The sequence below is a fragment of the Salmo trutta genome, chromosome 17 (assembly GCF_901001165.1).
Source record: "Salmo trutta chromosome 17, fSalTru1.1, whole genome shotgun sequence".
NCBI lineage: Eukaryota > Metazoa > Chordata > Actinopteri > Salmoniformes > Salmonidae > Salmo > Salmo trutta.
Genome location: NC_042973.1, coordinates 13686822 through 13707056, shown reverse-complemented (window position 1 = coordinate 13707056; position 20235 = coordinate 13686822). Strand labels below are relative to the sequence as shown.

Below are 20235 nucleotides of genomic sequence, written 5' to 3'. Positions count from 1 at the left end.
CTAGGCATCCTGCCGCCTCAAAAAGCCTGGCCCTTCTCTGTCTGTCACAGCTAAACGCACTAGGCGGGGGTCTTGGTTACAGAGCTTCAACGGGGTGTCATCAATAGTCGGAGCATTGTCGTTTACATCTTCCAACTCTATCAGAATGGTTCCAGTTCCAGTTGCAGGGATTTCATCTGATAACCCAAAACAAGATAAATTTTATCAAAAGGAGTAATGAAAAAGTCACAACTAAATTCATCTTGTTCCCAGGTTGAAGCCTGCTAGTGAACGAGATTAAAACAAAATCAAAATACCCTTTTCATTTCCGTTTACATTTACGTAATTTAGCAGACGCTCCTATCCAGAGAGACTTAGAAATTGGGGCATTCACCTTATGATATCCAGTGGAACAGCCACTTTACAATAGTACATCTATATATTTTTTGGGGGGAGGGGGGGTAAAAGGATTACTTAATCCTATCCCAGGTATTCCTTAAAGAGGTGGGGTTTCAGGTGTCTCCGGAAGGTGGTGATTGACTCCGCTGTCCTGGCGTCGTGAGGGAGCTTGTTCCACCATTGGGGTGCCAGAGCAGCAAACAGTTTTGACTGGGCTGAGCAGGAACTGTGCTTCCGCAGAGGTAGGGAGGCGAGCAGGCCAGAGGTGGCTGAACTTAGTGCCCTTCTTTGGGTGTAGGGACTGATCAGAGCCTGAAGGTACGGAGGTGCCATTCCCCTCACAGCTCCGTAGGCAAGCACCATGGTCTTGTAGCAGATGCGAGCTTCAACTGGAAGCCAGTGGAGTGCGCGGAGGAGCGGGGTGACGTGAGAGAACTTGGGAAGGTTGAACACCAGACGGGCTGCGGCGTTCTGGATGAGTTGTAGGGGTTTGATGACACAGGCAGGGAGCCCCGCCAACAGCGAGTTGCAGTAATCCAGACAGGAGATGACAAGTGCCTGGATTAGGACCTGCGCCACTTCCTGTGTGAGGCAGGGTCGTACTCTGCGAATGTTGTAGAGCATGAACCTACAGGATCGGGTCACCGCCTTGATGTTAGCGGAGAACGACAGGGTGTTGTCCAGGGTCACGCCAAGGCTCTTAGCACTCTGGGAGGAGGACACAATGGAGTTGTCAACCGTGATGGCGAGATCATGGAACGGGCAGTCCTTCCCCGGGAGGAAGAGCAGCTCCGTCTTGCCGAGGTTCAGCTTGAGGTGGTGATCCGTCATCCACACTGATATGTCTGCCAGACATGCAGAGATGCGATTCGCCACCTGGTTATCAGAAGGGGGAAAGGAGAAGATTAATTGTGTGTCATCTGCGTAGCAATTATAGAAGAGACCATGTGAGGATATGACAGAGCCAAGTGACTTGGTGTATAGCGAGAATAGGAGAGGGCCTAGAACTGAGCCCTGGGGGACACCAGTGGTGAGAGCACGTAGTGCGGAGACGGATTCTCGCCATGCCACCTGGTAGGAGCGACCTATCAGGTAGGACGCAATCCAAGAGTGAGCCGCGCCGGAGATGCCCAACTCGGAGAGGGTGGAGAGGAGGATCTGATGGTTCACAGTATCAAAGGCAGCAGATAGGTTTAAAAGGATGAGAGCAGAGGAGAGAGAGTTAGCTTTAGCAGTGCGCAGAGCCTCCGTGACACAGAGAAGAGCAGTCTCAGTTGAATGACCAGTCTTGAAACCTGACTGATTTGGATCAAGTAGGTCATTCTGAGAGAGATAGCAAGAGAGCTGGCAAAGGACGGCACGCTCAAGAGTTTTGGAGAGGAAAGAAAGAAGGGATACTGTTCTGTAGTTGTTGACATCGGAGGGATCGAGTGTAGGTTTTTTGAGAAAGGGTGCAACTTTCGCTCTCTTGAAGACGGAAGGGACGTAGCCAGCGGTCAAGAATGAGTTGATGAGGTGAGGTAAGGGAGAAGGTCTCCGGAAATGGTCTGGAGAAGAGAGGAGGGGATAGGGTCAAGCGGGCAGGTTGTTGGGCGGCCGGCCGTCACAAGTCGCAAGATTTCATCTGGAGAGAGAGGGGAGAAAGAGGTCAAAGCATAGGGTAGGGCAATGTGAGCAGGACCAGCGGTGTCGTTTGACTTAACAAACGAGGATCGGATGTCGTCAACCTTCTTTTCAAAATGGTTGACAAAGTCGTCCGCAGAGAGGGAGGAGGGGGGAGGGGGAGGAGAAGGTGGCAAAGAGCTTCCTAGGGTTAGAGGCAGATGCTTGGAATTTAGAGTGGTAGAAAATGGCTTTAGCAGCAGAAACAGAGGAAGAAAATGTGGAGAGGAGGGAGTGAAAAGATGCCAGGTCCGCAGGGAGGCTAGTTTCCCTCCATTTCCGCTCGGCTGCCCGGAGCCCTGTTCTGTGAGCTCGCAATGAGTCGTCAAGCCACAGAGCAGGAGGGGAGGACCGAGCCGGCCGGGAGGATAGGGGACATAGAGAGTCAAAGGATGCAGAAGGGAGGAGAGGAGGGTTGAGGAGGCAGAATCAGGAGATTGGTTGGAGAAGGATTGAGCAGAGGGAAGAGATGATAGGATGGAAGGGGAGAGAGTAGCAGGAGAGAGAGAGCGAAGGTTGCGACGGCGCAATACCATCTGAGTAGGGGCAGAGTGAGTAGTGTTAGAGGAGAGCGAGAGGGAAAAGGATACAAGGTAGTGGTCGGAGACTTGGAGGGGAGTTGCAGTGAGATTGGTAGAAGAACAGCATCTAGTAAAGATGAGGTCAAGCGTATTGCCTGCCTTGTGAGTAGGGGGGATGGTGAGAGGTTGAGGCCAAAAGAGGAGAGGAATGGAAAGAAGGAGGCAGAGAGAAATGAGTCAAAGGTAGACGTAGGGAGGTTAGCCTCTCTAGGGCAGGTGGCACCAAATCGTCCCACCTACGTAACAGCCAGTTGAATCCTGTGGCGCGATATTCAAATACCTTAGAAATGCTATTACTTCAATTTCTCAAACATATGACTATTTTACAGCATTTTAAAGACAAGACTCTCGTTAATCTAACCACACTGTCCGATTTCAAAAAGGCTTTACAACGAAAGCAAAACATTAGATTATGTCAGGAGAGTGCCCAGCCAGAAATAATCAGACACCCATTTTTCAAGCTAGCATATAATGTCACCAAAAACCCAAACCACAGCTAAATGCAGCACTAACCTTTTATGATCTTCATCAGATGACACACCTAGGACATTATGTTATACAATACATGCATGTCTGTTCAATCAAGTTCATATTTATATCAAAAAACAGCTTTTTACATTAGAATGTGACGTTCAGAACTAGCATACCCCCCGCAAACTTCCGGCGAATTTACTAACAATTTACTAAATTAGTCACGATAAACGTTCACAAAAAGCATAACAATTATTTTAAGAATTATAGATACAGAACTCCTCTATGCACTCGATATGTCCGATTTTAAAATATATTTTCGGTGAAAGCACATTTTGCAATATTCTAAGTAGATAGCCCGGCATCACAGGGCTAGCTATTTAGACACCCAGCAAGTTTAGCCTTCACCAAACTCCGATTTACTATTAGAAAAGTTTGATTACCTTTCCTGTTCTTCGTCAGAATGCACTCCCAGGACTTCTACTTCAATAACAAATGTTGGTTTGGTCCCAAATAATCCATAGTTATGTTCCAACAGCGGCGTTTTGTTTGTGCGTTCAAGACACTATCCGAATGGTAAATAAGGGTCACGCGCACGGCGCATTTCGTGACAAAAGATTTCTAAATATTTCATTACCGTACTTCGAAGCATGTCAACCGCTGTTTAAAATCCATTTTTATGCCATTTTTCTCGTAAAAAAGCGCTAATATTCCGACCGGGAATCTGCAATTAGGTAAACAGACGAAAGAAAATACAGCATGGGGTCGACTCGGGCACGCGCCTAAGCCCTTTGTCCTCTGATCGGCCACTTGGCAAAGGCGATAATGTGTTTCAGCCAGAGGCTGTCTCGATATCGTTCAGCTTTTTCCCGGGCTCTGAGAGCCTATGGGAGCCGTAGGAAGTGTCACGTTACAGCTAAGATCCTGAGTCTTCAATAAACAGAGGCAAGAACAACAACACCTTGTCAGACAGGCCACTTCCTGCATGAAATCTTCTCTAATTTTTGCCTGCCATATGAGTTCTGTTATACTCACAGACACCATTCAAACAGTTTTAGAAACTTTAGGGTGTTTTCTATCCAAAGCCAATAATTATATGCATATTCTAGTTACTGGGCAGGGGTAGTAACCAGATTAAATCGGGTACGTTTTTTATCCGGCCGTGTAAATACTGCCCCCTAGCCCTAACAGGTTAAAGTCACCCAGAATTGTGAGGGGTGAGCCATCCTCAGGAAAGGAACTTATCAAGGCGTCAAGCTCATTGATGAACTCTCCAAGGGAACCTGGAGGGCGATAAATGATAAGGATGTTAAGCTTGAATGGGCTAGTGATTGTGACAGCATGGAATTCAAAGGAGGAGATAGACAGATGGGTCAGGGGAGAAAGAGAGAATGTCTACTTGGGAGAGATGAGGATTCCAGTCCCGCCACCCCGCTGACCAGATGGTCTCGGGGTATGCGAGAACACGTGGTCAGACGAGGAGAGAGCAGTAGGAGTAGCAGTGTTTTCTGTGTTAATCCATGTTTCCGTCAGTGCCAAGAAGTCGATGGACTGGAGGGTAGCATAGGCTGAGATGAACTCTGCCTTGTTGGCCGCAGACCGGCAGTTCCAGAGGCTGCCGGAGACCTGGAACTCCACGTGGGTCGTGCGCGCTGGGACCACCAGGTTAGAGTGGCAGCGGCCATGCGGTGTGAAGCGTTTGTATGGCCTGTGCAGAGAGGAGAGAACAGGGATAGACAGACACATAGTTGACAGGCTACAGGAGAGGCTACGCTAATGCAAAGGAGATTGGAAAGAAAATTAACTAAACAACTGGGGAAGCGAGAGACCAGGGCCTCCCTCACTAACCATTTGCTGAAACACTCAAATATAACTATTCCAACTTCCACTTAGAAATTATAATTGATGTAAACTACAGTGGTTCAATGTTTCCAGGAATAGGCTCAAACTTAGTTTATTCAGCTAGATAACTTGGTACAGCATTCTTCCGTGAAACCCACCCAGTGCACTGTGTCTTATGACGCCGTAGCTAACTAGCATGCTAGCATCCAATAACACACGGTTAGCACCAATACTTGGTTACAACAAACTACCAATGTTTCATTCGTGTCCGTGTCTAGTTCCTTTCATAACGCAGAAGTAATTAAAGGTTGGCTAGCTAACACAAAGTCAGTCCTGCTAGCTACACAAGTGGACTACACAACTCGAAAGCTTACGTTGCAAAAATCTTATTGACTAAAAATGATACAGTACTGCTAGCTGGTAGCTGGTAGAGTTGGCTAGCTAGCAGTGGCTGCGTTTACCTTTATCTTTGATACAAAGACAACTATGTAGCTAGCTAACGGTACACTAATCAAATCGTTCCGTTGTAATGTATTTAGTTTCTACAGTACCACTAGTTGGTAAAGTTGGCTAGCTAGCAGTGGCTGTGGTGTTGTGATGTTGACGACGTTTGGAAAACGGCGCGAACGAACGAATACAGCTGGCTAAATGGCGGGAATGAGAATCTCTGTATTTGCCATCTTTGACAAAGGGAGATTCTCTGTCCAGGGGGTGTTTGGTTTTGATCATTCCGGTCTCGTTGTTGATATCCAGCCGTTTATCAGGATCTCTGTCCATGCGATACCTAGAATATACAGTATATTGACTTAAAACATCGCCATTCACAAGGCTTCTTGCAATCTTAATGCATATGCATCTAAATGTACTTTATCATAAAGGGAATGTACCGCATTGAATTGACTTGTCATTATAATGTATCTGTCTCCATATTTATACCAGGACCTCAACTTAATTAAATCAATTGCAGATAAAAGAAAGTTTCATGAACTCACATGAATTTATGTGCCATGATGTCTGGATCAATGGCTGTATACAGAACCAAATCACTGTCCACTGGCAGGTGTTCAGATACGGAAAAAACCTTTTCCACTGGGTCGAAGACAGGAACATCATTCCTATCCTCCACATTCACCTGGACTGTGGCAGTGGAGGTGGGCAGGGAGGTGGCAAATGGGACCTCATTCTTCACAGTCACCAACAGGGTGTAGCGATTGTTCTTCTCAAAGTCAAGGGGCTAAACGGGAATGAGACACAGCCAGGTTCATGAAACAATGACAAAAACATCAACAATTTTGTCAAATATTTGTATGGTTCTACGTTGAAATTCAGACCTCTGTCAAATACGTATTTTCTGTAACTGGGTTCCATTCACATACTCATCTGAAAAAAGAAACAAAGAAACCAAGCAGGTACCTTGGCTGTGGTAATGATTCCTTCCAGTCTGCTAGGTCCAGTGCTTACAGTGAACATTCCACCTGGGTCTCCATCTACAATCCTGTACTTGGTGGCCATGTTGGAAGAGTGTGGCTCATCTCCATCACTCACTGGCATTTTGACCACCAGGGCATTCACTTTATTCTCTGGGACAGACACCGTGTTCTGAAAAGAAAATACATGAAGAGAACATGTGCTGTATGCCATTCATCAAGTTCATCATATTTCCTCACATCAGCTCCTTCAATCAAAATATTTCCCTCTTCAAGTCACCTTTACTGTTTAATGAGCGGTACGGTTTGCTGATTGTACACTTACCAAAGACTTCTCAAATTCAGGAGCTATGTCATTGATGTCTGCTACAGTATTTATGGATTTTCCGAAAGATGTCAGACCATTACCCTCCAAATCAGCAGCTTGGATTTCCAATGTATATTTTGGAATATTCTGGAAAATGACACCAGATGGAGCACATTGTGATAGTAGTATAGCCACTAACCTCTCTGTCCAGTCCAGCAGCATTGACCTGAATCGCTCCTGTGACAGGGTTCATGACAAACATGTTGGGACTCGGCAGTTCAGGTTTCTTATTTATAATAGTGTATCTGACATCAGAATTGGCTGAGTCAGGCTCATCTGCATCGGTGGCTGTGACCTGCATGAACTCAAAGCCTGAAAAGAAAATATTTCAACATAAATGATTTTCATGTTGAAAACTCAGCTGAGTGTATTTGACTCAATGTCGACTGAGACACACCTGGTATGGATGCTTCAGGGACAAGCCCTTTAAAAGTAACTAGAGTGAAAACCGGCTTGTTGTCATTCATATCAATTACTTTAACAATGATCTCCATGGGGTCTTCTGCTATACCCGCACCAACTGCAACAGCATGAGCCAAAAGCTAAAGGGGAAAAGATAGAAAAATGTTAAAATAACATGCATTCAGTGTTCTAGAATTCAAAAGGCAAAACAAACTGACATGACCAGATATTTGTGTTATTTACAAACATTACCACATATTGGTCTTGTCGCTCTCTGTCCAAAGGCTGGGTCACATAGAGAATCCCAGTTTCTGTCCACAATGAACAGTCCCACAGGGATGCTGTACTGGATCTTCACCTCTTTATCATTGTGGGACCTAATCTGAATATGTACATATTAACAATGTTAAAACCAGAGCAAAATCCTGAACCAACCATATTTCCTGCCAACATAAATCTACAATCACTGACCTGCACCACAGACTTGGGGAAAGGGCCTCTGTCGTTCTCTGGGATGTTCATGGGAGGAACGACCCAATCCCTTTTCCTTCTCACCATACCTACCAAAGGCTTTGGAAACTCCAGAACTGGAAGACTTGCAGGATATTTAGGCTGTGCCAAAAATATTTGTTCAAACTAGAAAAATTAGACCAGCCCTATGATTAGAGTTAGAGGAATGAAACTGACACTAAGTTGTAAGATCCACATTCTCACCTGAAAGACAATGCCAGCATCCTCATGGCTGACGCCCTCTGTGAGGAGATCAAATGAATATGAACAGTTTTAAAGCAAACAATGCCACTACAGTATGTTGCTACTACTCTGTATAATGCACTATAATATTCTAAACAGTAAAATAAGTCACCCTCAGTTTCTTCCCCTCCAGTCAGTGGATAGTCAAAGCCATTACCTGACTGTAAAGTCTCAGACATTCTCCCCAGGACCCAACCCTGAGGTTTGAAGGAAAACAATATTGAAAAACATGATCTACACTCCCCTCCATATTTTATTGGACAGTGATGTTAAATGGTTTTATTTTGCTCTACATTCCAGCCTTTTACATTAAAGAGAATGTTTAATATTAGGTGACAATACAGAATGCCAGCTTTTTGAGCATGTTTTCAAAGATGAAAGCACTTTATGCATCTAGTCCCCCTATTTGAAAAAGTATTTGGACATATTCACTTTTAGGGCAGGTTTCATAATCTAAGCCAGGATTAGGCCTTAATGTGTACTAGTTAAACGAGGACATTTAAGTATAAAGACACGAGGAGAGACCCAGATGCAGACACTGGAGGCAGATGGTTTGAATATGATATTTATTGTATCCAAAAGGGGGTAGGCAAGAGAATGGTCCTGGACAGGCTAAAGGTCAAAACCAGATCAGAGTCCAGGAGGTATAGTGTGGCAGGCAGGCTCAAGGTCAGGGCAGGGCAGGCGGGTACAGAGTCCAGAAAACAGACAATGGTCAAAACCAGGAGGATTAGTAAAAGAGAACAGAAACAGGCATGCGCACAGGAAACCCACTGGTTGACTTGGAACAAACAAGACAAACTGGCACAGAGGGAAAGATAACACAGGGATATATACACCAGGGATAACAAGCGACACCTGGAGGGGGTGGAGACAATAACAAGGACAGGTGAAACTGATCAGGGTGTGACATGAAGTAGCTTTCATGAACGTGGCTTAGTTAGTAGGAGACTATGGAGTCCTGGAGTAAGGTAAGTAAACCTAAATGAGGACACCTGGGATTAGCCAGAGAATTTCATGAGAATTAAATGAAATATCTGAAGGAAGAACATGAAATGAAGATAGCAATTCTACAGGTTGAATTGGATATGAAGTTGGAAGAGAGAGACAGTAACGAGACAGTTGTGATTACCAGCATGGTGAACAATATGACATGTAAAAAATAAATGTTTTGTCGTTTGGATATTCATGAGTGAGTTTATTGATCACCACAAACTACATTTTAAACCAGCCTCGGTTTTGTCACTCATTTAAATTTTGCTGCACACTATTTTAATTTTGAACAGGACAAACATTATCAAAGCAAAAATTAGCCATAATGAATACATTCCATATTTAAATGCATTCCATCTAGTTGAAGTGCTGCAATGTGAAAGCAACTCTGTGCAAGTCCTCGTTGGTCATTGCCTGCCTCAGCCATGGGCACATCTGCTTGATCCTGATCTTCCATTAGAGGATCAGGACAGCAATGCTGCTTCAGGTAGTTGTGCAGCACAGCTGTAGCAATGATCACCTTGCAGCATCTTTTTGGCTTGAAACGAAGTGTATTGCGTAAACACTGGAATAGATTTTTCTGTACTCCAAACATACATTCGACCATCCCTCTCGTGCAGATATGAGCTTGGTTGTATCTTTGCTGCTCAGCGGTTGTGGTATTTACGCATGGAGTGAATAAAAAGTTACTCTGACCATATCCACTGTCAACAAGTAGGGATTTATGTTTGAATGTATTGATTAAATAATTCTACCCTTAAATTAACTAATAGGGATATGGTCTATATAGCATGTAGAATGAGTAACTAAAAGGTTAAGCATAAATCTAACAAGGTTGGACTGGGAACGAGAAGAATGTGTGTCTGTGTTTAACCACCAAGAACTGTTAAACTGTGGTTGACCTGCCCTAGCTTGAACTCTGAGGGTTTAAGATATGAGAGGGAGTACCCCTCAAGGTTTCCCTAATCTCAGGGGAATGAAACTGTTTGCTGGGTAATGATCTACAGGGATAACCCTCCCGTTGTCTCGGCCGGGTCAGAGCGACCCGCTGGCTCGGCCATGTGTTAGGAGCCATTCCCCCGCGTCCAGGCCGGGTCAGAGAGACCACCTGGCTCGGCCATGTGATAGCAATGTGTCGGCCATGTGTTAGGAGCCGTTCCCCCCCGCGTCCAGGCCGGGTCAGAGAGACCCCGGGGGAAGCGTTAGCAATTTGTATGTTATAACCCCCTCTGCAGTTGTCTAGGCCGGGTCAGAGAGACCCCCTGGCTCGGCCATGTGTTAGCAATGCGTATGTTGTAACCCCCCCTGCCGTTGGCCGGGTCAGAGCGACCCCCGGGCCGGGTGCGGTGCGTCAGCGTGCAGTCGGCCGGCCGTAGAGAGGCTACTAATATTGTCAGGAAGAAGAAGAAGAAAAAGAAGAAGAAAAAGACGAGGACGACGAGGACGACGGCGAGGAATACGACCCCGCCGAGCGTGAGGCCGACGCCTCGCCTCGGTCCCGGTTTCAGCGCGGCTCAGGTCCTGGAACAGATAGCCTCCAGTGTCGACCGAGAAGATGAAGAAGACTTTTGCGATTCCGAAGAGGAGGACGTTTCGGAAGACGAAGACGGCGAGGAATACGACCCCGAACGTGACGCGGACGACTCGGCCTTGCGGTCATGCTCCTCTTCTTCGGAGGAGGATGAGGAGGAAGAAGGAGAGCGAGAGGGAGACACGGCCGCCGCCCGAGAACGAGACAGAGAGCCAGAGCGAGAGGACACGGCGGCGGCGGCGGCCGGCCAAGCCCGAAGGGAGACGTTGCTGTCAAAAAACGGCAAAATCAAATGGTCCTCTGCGGCCTATCTGCCCCGCGCCGTCCGCCACCCCGGCCCCGCGGTGACGCCTGGCCCTACGGCCTACGCCGCGTTGCGCGCGCTCGACATCGAGTCCACCTTCCGGCTGTTTGTCACGCCGGCGATAGAAAGGATCGTCGTGGACATGACGAATCTGCAGGGGGTGAGAAAATACGGCGACGGCTGGCGACACATGGACTCAGTCGTCCTGCGCGCCTACCTAGGGCTGCTAATCCTAGCGGGCGTCTACAGGTCCCGGGGCGAGGCCGCGGCCAGCCTGTGGGACGCGGAGAGCGGCAGGACCATGTTCCGAGCCACCATGCCGCTCAAGGTCTTTCACAAGTACTCGAGGCTGCTGCGATTCGACGACCGCCGGTTGAGACCCGCGAGACTCGCCGCCGACAGACTGGCGGCCATAAGAGAGGTCTGGGACCTGTGGGAGGAGCGGCTGCCGGCCCTCTACAACCCGGGGTCCGACTTGACGGTGGACGAACAACTGGTCCCGTTCAGAGGTACCGTCTGCTCGTATCTGTGCGTATCTGTGTGTACGTACGTATGTACGTGTACTATAGAGAGGTAGCGTCGGCGGCATCATCATCGTCATCATCAGCAACAGCAGTATCAGCAGCGTCAGCGTGTAACATAAACGCTGTGCGCCCCCAATGATGAGCCAGCGGTAGTATAGAGGGGTAGCGGCATCAGCAGCAGTAGCATCATCGTCATCAGCAGCAGTAGCATCATCAGCATCAGCAGCAGTAGCATCAGCAGCAGCAGCAGTAGCATCAGCAGTAGCATCAGCAGCATGACGCTGCTAATCTCCTTCCTCTCAACCCGGGGTCTGACTTGACGGTGGACCAACAACTGGTCCCGTTCAGAGGTACTGTCTTTGTATCTGTGTATCTGTGTACGTGTAGTATAGAGAGGTAGCGTCAGCAGTAGCATCGGCAGCGGCGGCGGCGGCGTAACATAAACGCCGTTCGACCCCCGATGATGAGCCAGCGGTAGTATAGAGGGGTAGCGTCAGCGTCAGCATCAGTGACGCCGCCGCCGCCGCTAATCTCCTTCCTCTCCCTCTCCCAAAAGGGCGCTGTCCTTTCCGACAGTACATCCCCAGCAAGCCGGCCAAATACGGCATCAAGTCGTGGGTGGCCTGCGACGCCAAGTCCAGCTACGCTTGGAAGATGCAAGTCTACACCGGTAAGGCGGCCGGCGGAGCCCCCAAGAAGAACCAGGGCGCACGCGTCGTCCTCGATCTCACGCAGGGGCTTCCCGGTAGTCACAACGTCACCTGCGACAATTTCTTCACCTCCTACGAACTCGGCCAGCGGCTTCTCGAGAGGAACCTCACCATGGTCGGCACGGTGCGAAAGAACAAGCCCGAGCTCCCTCCCGCTCTGCTCCAGTCAAAGGGCAGACAGGTCTCGTCCTCCAGGTTCGCCTTCACGCCCACCGCCACTCTGGTGTCCTATCTGGCAAAGAGAAATAAGAACGTGCTACTCCTGAGCACGCTGCACACGGAGGCCGACGTTAGCGATCGCCGCGACCGGAAGCCGGCCCTCATCCTAGACTACAACCACAACAAGGGCGGTATGGACAACCTAGACAAGGTGCTCAGCACCTACAGCTGCAGACGGATGACTGCCCGCTGGCCCCTGGTCATCTTCCACAACATCCTCGACGTGTCCTCCTACAACGCCTTTGTCATATGGCGAGAGATCAAGCCCGACTGGATGCCTCGGAAGCGGAACAAGAGGAGGGTGTTCCTGGAGCAGCTGGGAAAGGCGCTTGTCAAGCCCTTGATACAAAGAAGGCAGCGTCTCCCTCGCACCGAAGCCGCGTCCGCGCTTGTCAAAGTCCTGCAGAGTGCCGAGCGCGACGCGGCTCCTCCGCCAGCCCGGGAGCACGCCGCTGGCCCGGACGCCGCTGGCCCGGCCGCCGCCCCGCTGGTGGCGAGTAAGAGGAAGAGGTGTCAGCTCTGCCCGCCCAAGAAGGACGCCAAGACACACACGGCGTGCTGCAGGTGTAAGAAATACATCTGCATAGGCTGTTCGCACGCCTACTGTCACACTTGTGCCCTCTGGGCCTTTAGCCGAGACGGGACAGGGTGACCCGCCGGGGACACGGGGAGTAGGCAAAATGGGAGGACAACGGGAGGGTTAATTATGCACAAAAGTAACTAGCCCAAAATGCTGGGCGCACCAAAATACAAACGCCCAATAATAATATCCACCACACAGAACACAGTGGAAGGAAGAATTAAGCCCGCACAAAGAGCAGGCAGGCGTACAGGCTTAAATAGCCCAACTAACAAGCCTAATACAAAACAGGTGAAACTAATTAGACCAAACAAACAGAAAAGGGATCGGTGGCAGCTAGTAGGCCGGTGACAACGACCGCCGAGCGCCACCCGAACAGGGAGAGGAGCCACCCTCGGTAGGAGTCGTGACAGCCAACTTGTAAATGCAGAGGGTCATTTACTTAATTATAAGGAATTCTTATCACTTTACAAGATTCCTGTAACATCTAAAGATTTTGCAATTGCTTTAGATGCCATTCCCTCAGGTGTTGCTTTATTATTCGGGAACGGGTCAAGACATGACCCTCAGAGCCTACCTTCCATTGACCCTGTTGACTCATCAGTAGGAAAGATTTGTTTTTCTTTAAGTCCATTGAACAACAAAGGAGCTATACGAGCCTTGTTTCAAAAGGATGTTGAATCTACACATTATGTCATGCCATATTGGAATGGGTTTTATTGATAATGTCTGTTGGGGAAAAGTTTGGATGTTGCCACACACATACCTACTTACTAACAAAATTAAGGAAGTTTCTTTTAAAATTATTCATAAATATTATCCTGCCAACCACTATATGAAGAAGTAAAAAAAAAACATAAATTGAAATTGTACCTTTTGTAATGACCACCCAGAAAAGTGTTGCATATTTTTTGCCATTGTATTCATGTAAGGAATTTGTGGCAAGACATCAGTAGATGTATAATTGAACACATTTTTGAATATTTTACACTATTATGGAGAGATCTGCTGCTTGGATTCTTTACTTTTGATAAAATAAGTTGAAACTATTTTATGTAATTAATTTCATTATTCTTTTGCCAAATGTCATATTCACAAATGTAAATTTACAAACAAAACACCACATTTTTTTACCTTGCAAAAATAAATTGAACTATATTTTAAATACTCTGCCAACAAAAAAGATGTTGGGATTGTAAATGTGTGTATGTCCCTTAAGGTCCTTGTGTAATGTGATATTGTACCCCCTAGCCCAAATGTCCTTTGTATGTTCTTTATATATACTTGTGTTCCTCATGTACTTTTTGTATTGATTTGTTGTTAATATAAGAAATTAAAAAATAGAAAAAAATTCTAATAGAAAAAATATATATATAAAAAAATGTTTAAACCTCAACGTCAATATGGAGTCAACATGCAACTGTAAGTAATAATGAATGTAAATAAGTTAGAAATTGTGCTACTAATGCACATGACGGCACAAACACGTCTCGTAAAAGTTGATGTTTTTGTTTGGTTACCTTTTGGAAATTGTAGAAATAAAACATTTTCCTTCTTCAGAAGTTCCAGCTAGGCAGACTCACGTTATTTCGCTAATTCATTTGCAAGCTATCATACAGATAGGGTTGGTCTTTTAAGTGTTTGGAATGCAGCCACCAACTCCCCTCAGCCCTCAAATTAAGTGGACACTTCTGATGACGTATTATGACATCTGACGAGTATACACTTGCAGGGCAAAGGGCAAGGGAGGAAGGAATGATTTTAAATGTTTTTAAATTTATATTATTTTTGCATTTTCCAATTAAGAACATTCAAAACAAAAGTGAAAAAATATTAGACAACAATATGACAAAGTGACAGTAACAGACGAGCATAACAAAAAATAAAAAAATTATAATAATTATATATACAAACATACTGTCACGTCCTGACCAGTAATAGGGGTTATTTGTATTGTAGTTTGGTCAGGACGTGGCAGAGGGTATTTGTTTTATGTGGTTCGGGGTGGTGGTTTGCTTAGAAGGGTGTTTGATTTACTATTTCCGGGTTTTAGGTTATGTTCTATGTTTTTGTATTTCTATGTTCTTTCTAGTTTAGTATTTCTATGTTTAGGTATTGGGTGTTGGACTCTCAATTGGAGGCAGGTGTTTCCTAGTTGCCTCTGATTGAGAGTCCTATAATTAGGTATGTGTTTGTGTTTGGAGTTTGTGGGAGATTGTTCTGTGTATAGCCTTGTGTCTTACCAGACTGTTATTCGTCGTTGTGTCTTTTGTGTACATGTTTATTTTGTTTTCCCTTATTTTCTTTAATAAAGAAGATGAGTACATACGATCTCGCTGCGTATTGGTCCGACAATGATTTCTCTTTATCGTCTGACGAAGAAGAATGTGACACATACAATAAATAAGTCATAATAAAAAATAATAATAATGAGACATTGGATCATATGGTCCTGCCGTAAGCTACATATTATACATTACGTGTGAAACACTATATAAGGATTATATAGAGATTCAATCAATGTGATGTGAGGGGAGATTCTCCATATAGTGAATAAAAGGCCAAATTCTGTAAAATGTCTTTAACTTATTCCTCAAGCAGTAAGTGATTTTCTCCAGTGGGATACAACTATTAACTTCAGATAGCCACATTGCAACTGGCAGGGGGAATCCGATTTCCATTTCAAGGCAATACATTTCTTGGCAATCGCTAGCAATATTTCTGTTAGCTTTATAGTATGACTTTGCCTAAGATTGGTGTTAGTATAGTTACCCAGTAGACAGACCTATGGGTCTAAAGGGAATGCAGCCCCGTGAATTGAGGATATGGTATTGCATACCCCCTGCCAGAAACCGTGTAGTTTTGAACACTGCCAAGTGGAATGGAGGAACTTGTCCTACCCATTCCCTCTTCAATTTCTTGTGTTCACTGGCTGTAAGATGTGTTTCTTGTAAAAACACAATGTTAGCCTTTCATTTCTTAAGGTATGTATAGACTATTTTCCTCTTTATCGGGCTGTTAAGACCCTTTATGTTGAATGTGACATATTTTAGTGGATTAAGCATAGGTTGGGTTTCAAATATGTAACCAAATGGAAATCTCTCATATGTAAATAGTCAGGAAAATTTTCAACTTTATTTTGAACACTGAAGTGACCTATGTGTCTCTTTAGGAAAGAAAAAAAAGAAACCCCACCCACCCCGATTGTCAGACTAAAACAACAATCCCAACAATCAAACATGAATACACTTGTAGAGATACGTTGTTGCTCGCTTTCCATCTTGCTCTTACTAGCTAAACCTTGGCGTAAACTAAAACCTGCGAGCTCTCTGAGTTGAAAACAAACGTTGTGAATAGACATTTATGGCTGAATATTTACTGCCCACAGTAAGGGCTGCTTGAGTCTCTTTTTAGGAGATGTTATGTCTTTGGCATCATTAAACTGAAGACATGTTTATCAAATAACTCTCTGTAATTATTATTACGCGATTAAACTGATTAATCGTGTAACTGTAATTAACTAGGAGGTCGGGGCACCAAGGAAAATATTCAGATCACAAAGTTATAATTTTCCTAATATAACTTTCAGATATTATAATATCTGATCTATTAGTCTTCTGATTAATGATGTATTAGTTTACCTCGTCAGTCTCATTCCAAACGTCGTAAATTGTTGGTTATCTGCACGATCCCAGTCTTCACTATGAGTCATCCATACATCAATTGTCTTAAAATCATTTATTTACTAACTAAGTAATTCACAGAAATGCATAACAAACAGTAGCTATGGTTACAAGGAAATGATAGGAGAATGTGCCCTAGTGGACTAAACCGGCATGGCGGCTTGTTAGACAAAAGGTTGATAAGAGTTGATAATTATAACAATTGATATGCAAATCCTTTGCACATGAACGCTCACTCATTCAGGAACAATTGCAATCAATACATATATTTACGCTCAGTGTGTCGTCGGGGTCTTTGTTGAAAAGTTTGTTCTGTTGGAGACTTTTGTCCCCGCGTTCTCTCTCTCTCTCTCTCTCTCTCTCTCGCTCTCTCTCTCTCTCTCTCTCTCTCTCTCTCTCTCTCTCTCTCTCGGTTAGAATGGATATTTCAAAGTGACATTCATTAATGTCGTTATAGGACAGATGTTTCGTCGGTCTTCGCGTTCAATGATACCGAATTCCTAGCTGCAGACTAGTAATCAATATCAAAGACTTGTTATTATTCTGTCGGTATCAATAGTCTAAGAGTTTAACCACGTGGTATGGTTAAAGTTCAGACAGAGTAATGCATGGTCTCCAACGTTTAGCCACTCGTAATGGAGGTAAGCTCGGTCTGGTGATAGAAACACTGGGTGGGGGTTATATTCGGAATTCGGAAAAAGGCTGTTTCATGACGCCAGGTCCCGTCTGTTCATGGGGGCGTGCCGATGACTTGGTGAAACTTCAAACAGAAATACAATTCTCTCACATTAACATCTTACAAGCATCCCAACATATTCCAAGTAGCTTTATCCTTATTCATTCATTTTATACAACCATTAGATGTAAGTCTCACAACTGAGGCTATTATATAAACAGAGTATATAAACAGCGCCATGGTAATATGGCCGTATTGTCTCTCATGAGTTTTACAAAATTGTACCAAACGGACCAGTTCGTAGCTGGATTCTTCACCGATCTTTTTTACCTTCTCCCGAACATAAATGTCGTTCGGTTCTCCAGTCCTGTGAGGTGGAAGAATTCATGGGTTCTTTCTATGAAACCCACTCTGTCTCAAAACTGTGGCCATGAGGCAGGACATTCTTTTAGGAATTTACGACTGCTCTCACAGAGTCTGGGTAGGGGGAGGTAGGGGGATGGTGCATAGAAAACCCAAAGAGGGCAACGTCATGACAGAGAGGAGAAACATAAATGGGGGGGAAACCAGTGGGCCTAAGCCCACTAATTTGCTTCGCCCAGTGGATATTGACTAAACCAAAATATACTCTCCTGTAAATGTAATAGAACTCACCCCGGGGAAAAAAACGGTTAGTTGAAAATGTACAACGACCGGATAGCGGGGTAACGGATCCAAATTCCAAGAAGATATCAGCAGTTCAGTCCCAGGACAGCACGGATAACAAAAAACAAACAAACTGCATCTTATCCCCCAGAGAGACCATCCTGGTTCAGACGTTGTTCAGTTCTTTGAGAAAAGTGAACACTTCTCCTGGTGTGTTGAAGAGATGGCTTCGGCCTTTGTACGGAACTTTCATCCGCTCAGGGTGGCTGAGGTAGCCGGTGATGTTCTTCTCCTTCAGTGCTTTGGCGGCAGGTCTGAACTGCTTGCGACGTCTGGCGAGATCCGCACTCATATCCGGGAAAAGGCTGACCCTCTTGCTATCGATGGTGATTTCCCCTTTGGCTCTTGGGAGTTGCAGTATCTTCTCTCTGTCCTGGAAACAGAGGAACCTGATCAGGACGGCCCGTGGGGAGTCATCTGGCCGGGGTTTCGACGCTGATGTTCTGTGGGCGCGTTCGATTTCCAGCGGCTTGGTGAAGTTGGTTATGCCTAGGACATCCGGGATCCATTGAGTGAAGAAACGGACCGGGTCACAGCCCTCGCTGTCCTCTTTCAATCCCACCACACGGATATTGCTGCGTCTGCTCTGGTTCTCCATCTGGTCTACCTTGTTTTTGAGGTAGGCATTGTCATTTTGCAGTTGTATCAGAACCTGGTCATGTCGAATGATGGTATCTTCAACTGTGTTAATGCGCAACTCAGCTTCAGTCATTCTCAAAAGGAGATCATTCATGGAGGATTTCAGTTCGTCAATGGAAGAATGGAGTTCAGCTGATTTCTTGTCAATTTTCAGAGAAAGACCTTTGCTACCATCCTGAATTTCCCGGAGGAGAGTAGCAAGCATGTCGGCAGGCTCGCTTGCTAATCTTGCTAGCTGAAGCGTTATCGTTAACTTGGGAATCAACAACGTTTTGGTCGTCCTTCTTGCCTCTCGATCGGAGGTCCCTGGCTCTTTGGGAAGGTAAGTACTTGACAATTTATCAGCCGATGTTAGAATATTGTTTCAACGTTGTTATTTAGGTAATAATGGAATAACTTTGAAGAGCTCGGTTTGTCAACGTCTGCTCAGCTCCGCGGCATCACGTGCTCCCGTAAGGAATGATTTTTAAATGGACTGCCCTTGCCCGGAAATTCGTCACTCATTCATCCCGCGATGATTGTGTTGTCAGCCACCGGTAGCTTGTGGGTGCTTTATATGCGCTACAGTCAATTATGATTGCATGTCTACTTATATTAACTATATAATTATTAATATAGGCCTACTTTGTGATAGCTAGCAAATTAATTAACTAATTGACGTTAGCCTGCCTAGCTGGAACTTCTGAAGAAGGACAATGTTTTATTTCTCCAAAAGCTAACCAAACAAAAACATAATTACTTTTACAAGACGTGTTTGTGCATTAGTAGCACAATTTCTAACTTATTTACATTTGTTTTTACTTACACTTGAATGTTGACTCCATATTGACATTGAGGTTTTAAGTTTTGGCTGACTTTTGTTAGTGGATGTACAATCATTGCAAATTTAATTATGGGGTGTTTCAGACCCCGAAGTGAACATAATTGTACACTCACAAACTCCATTAAAAACGAGGGCAGAGGGGCTTATGTAACCAATGTGAAATGGCTAGTTAGTTAGCGGTGGTGCGCGCTAATAGCATTTCAATCAGTGACGTCACTCGCTCTGAGACTTGAAGTAGGGTTTTGGGCTGTGGCTTTTGTGGCGCGATGGGTAATGATGCTTCGTGGGTGTCAGTTGTTGATGTGTGCAAGGGTCCCTGGTTCGAGCCCGGGTTGGGGCGAAGAGAGGGATGGAACCTACACTGTTACACTTACGTTGTAAACTTTTCTTGCTTGGCTAATCATTTGGACCGACGACAAAATGGCCGAGGGGATTCCCCCAAGGGCATAAGGCGAGGGTAAGTGGACTGGGTTTGTCTTTTATGAGTTTGAAATGCAGCTGGTGTGTCTGTTAAGTGTTTGGAATGCAGCCATGGTATCAAGAACAAGATTAAACGAGCTGAAACGAGTCACTTATGATTACCCACATGGCAGTTTCTATGGCCATCCAGTTGCCATATTTATACAATATAAACTTTTTTCCATAACGTTATCGAGCCAATTAAGAAGGAATATCACAGTAACTTGTAGGACGTTAGAAGCAAAATTCAGGTTTCCTCAAAATAATAAATATTGCAAGCTATGACATGACTTAATACAATCTATTTGAATAATGTTGCAAGAGAAAAAATAATTTGCCCTTATTTAGCTCGCCAGATTATTTGCACAAGGGGGTATGGTATATGGCCAACATACCATGGCTAAGGGCTGTTCTTAAGGATGCCGCAACGTTGAGTGCCTGGATACAGCCCTTAGCCGTGGTATACTGGCCATATATCACAAACCTCCGAGGTGCCTTATTGCTAT

General features: G+C 45.3%; 1 protein-coding gene and 1 pseudogene across 1 annotated transcript; one reads left to right on the top strand and one right to left on the bottom strand.

Annotated features, from left to right (window-relative positions):
- LOC115151262 (B-cadherin-like) lies at positions 1 to 7870 on the bottom strand (annotated as a pseudogene).
- A 966-nt stretch (positions 7871 to 8836) lies between these two features.
- Positions 8837 to 12816, top strand: LOC115151261 (piggyBac transposable element-derived protein 4-like). Its single transcript, XM_029695215.1, has 4 exons — positions 8837 to 8854; positions 9916 to 9970; positions 10201 to 11220; positions 11792 to 12816. The coding sequence occupies exons 1-4, from the start codon at positions 8837 to 8839 to the stop codon at positions 12814 to 12816; spliced, it is 2118 nt and encodes a 705-aa protein (XP_029551075.1).
- The last annotated feature ends 7419 nt before the right edge of the window (positions 12817 to 20235 follow it).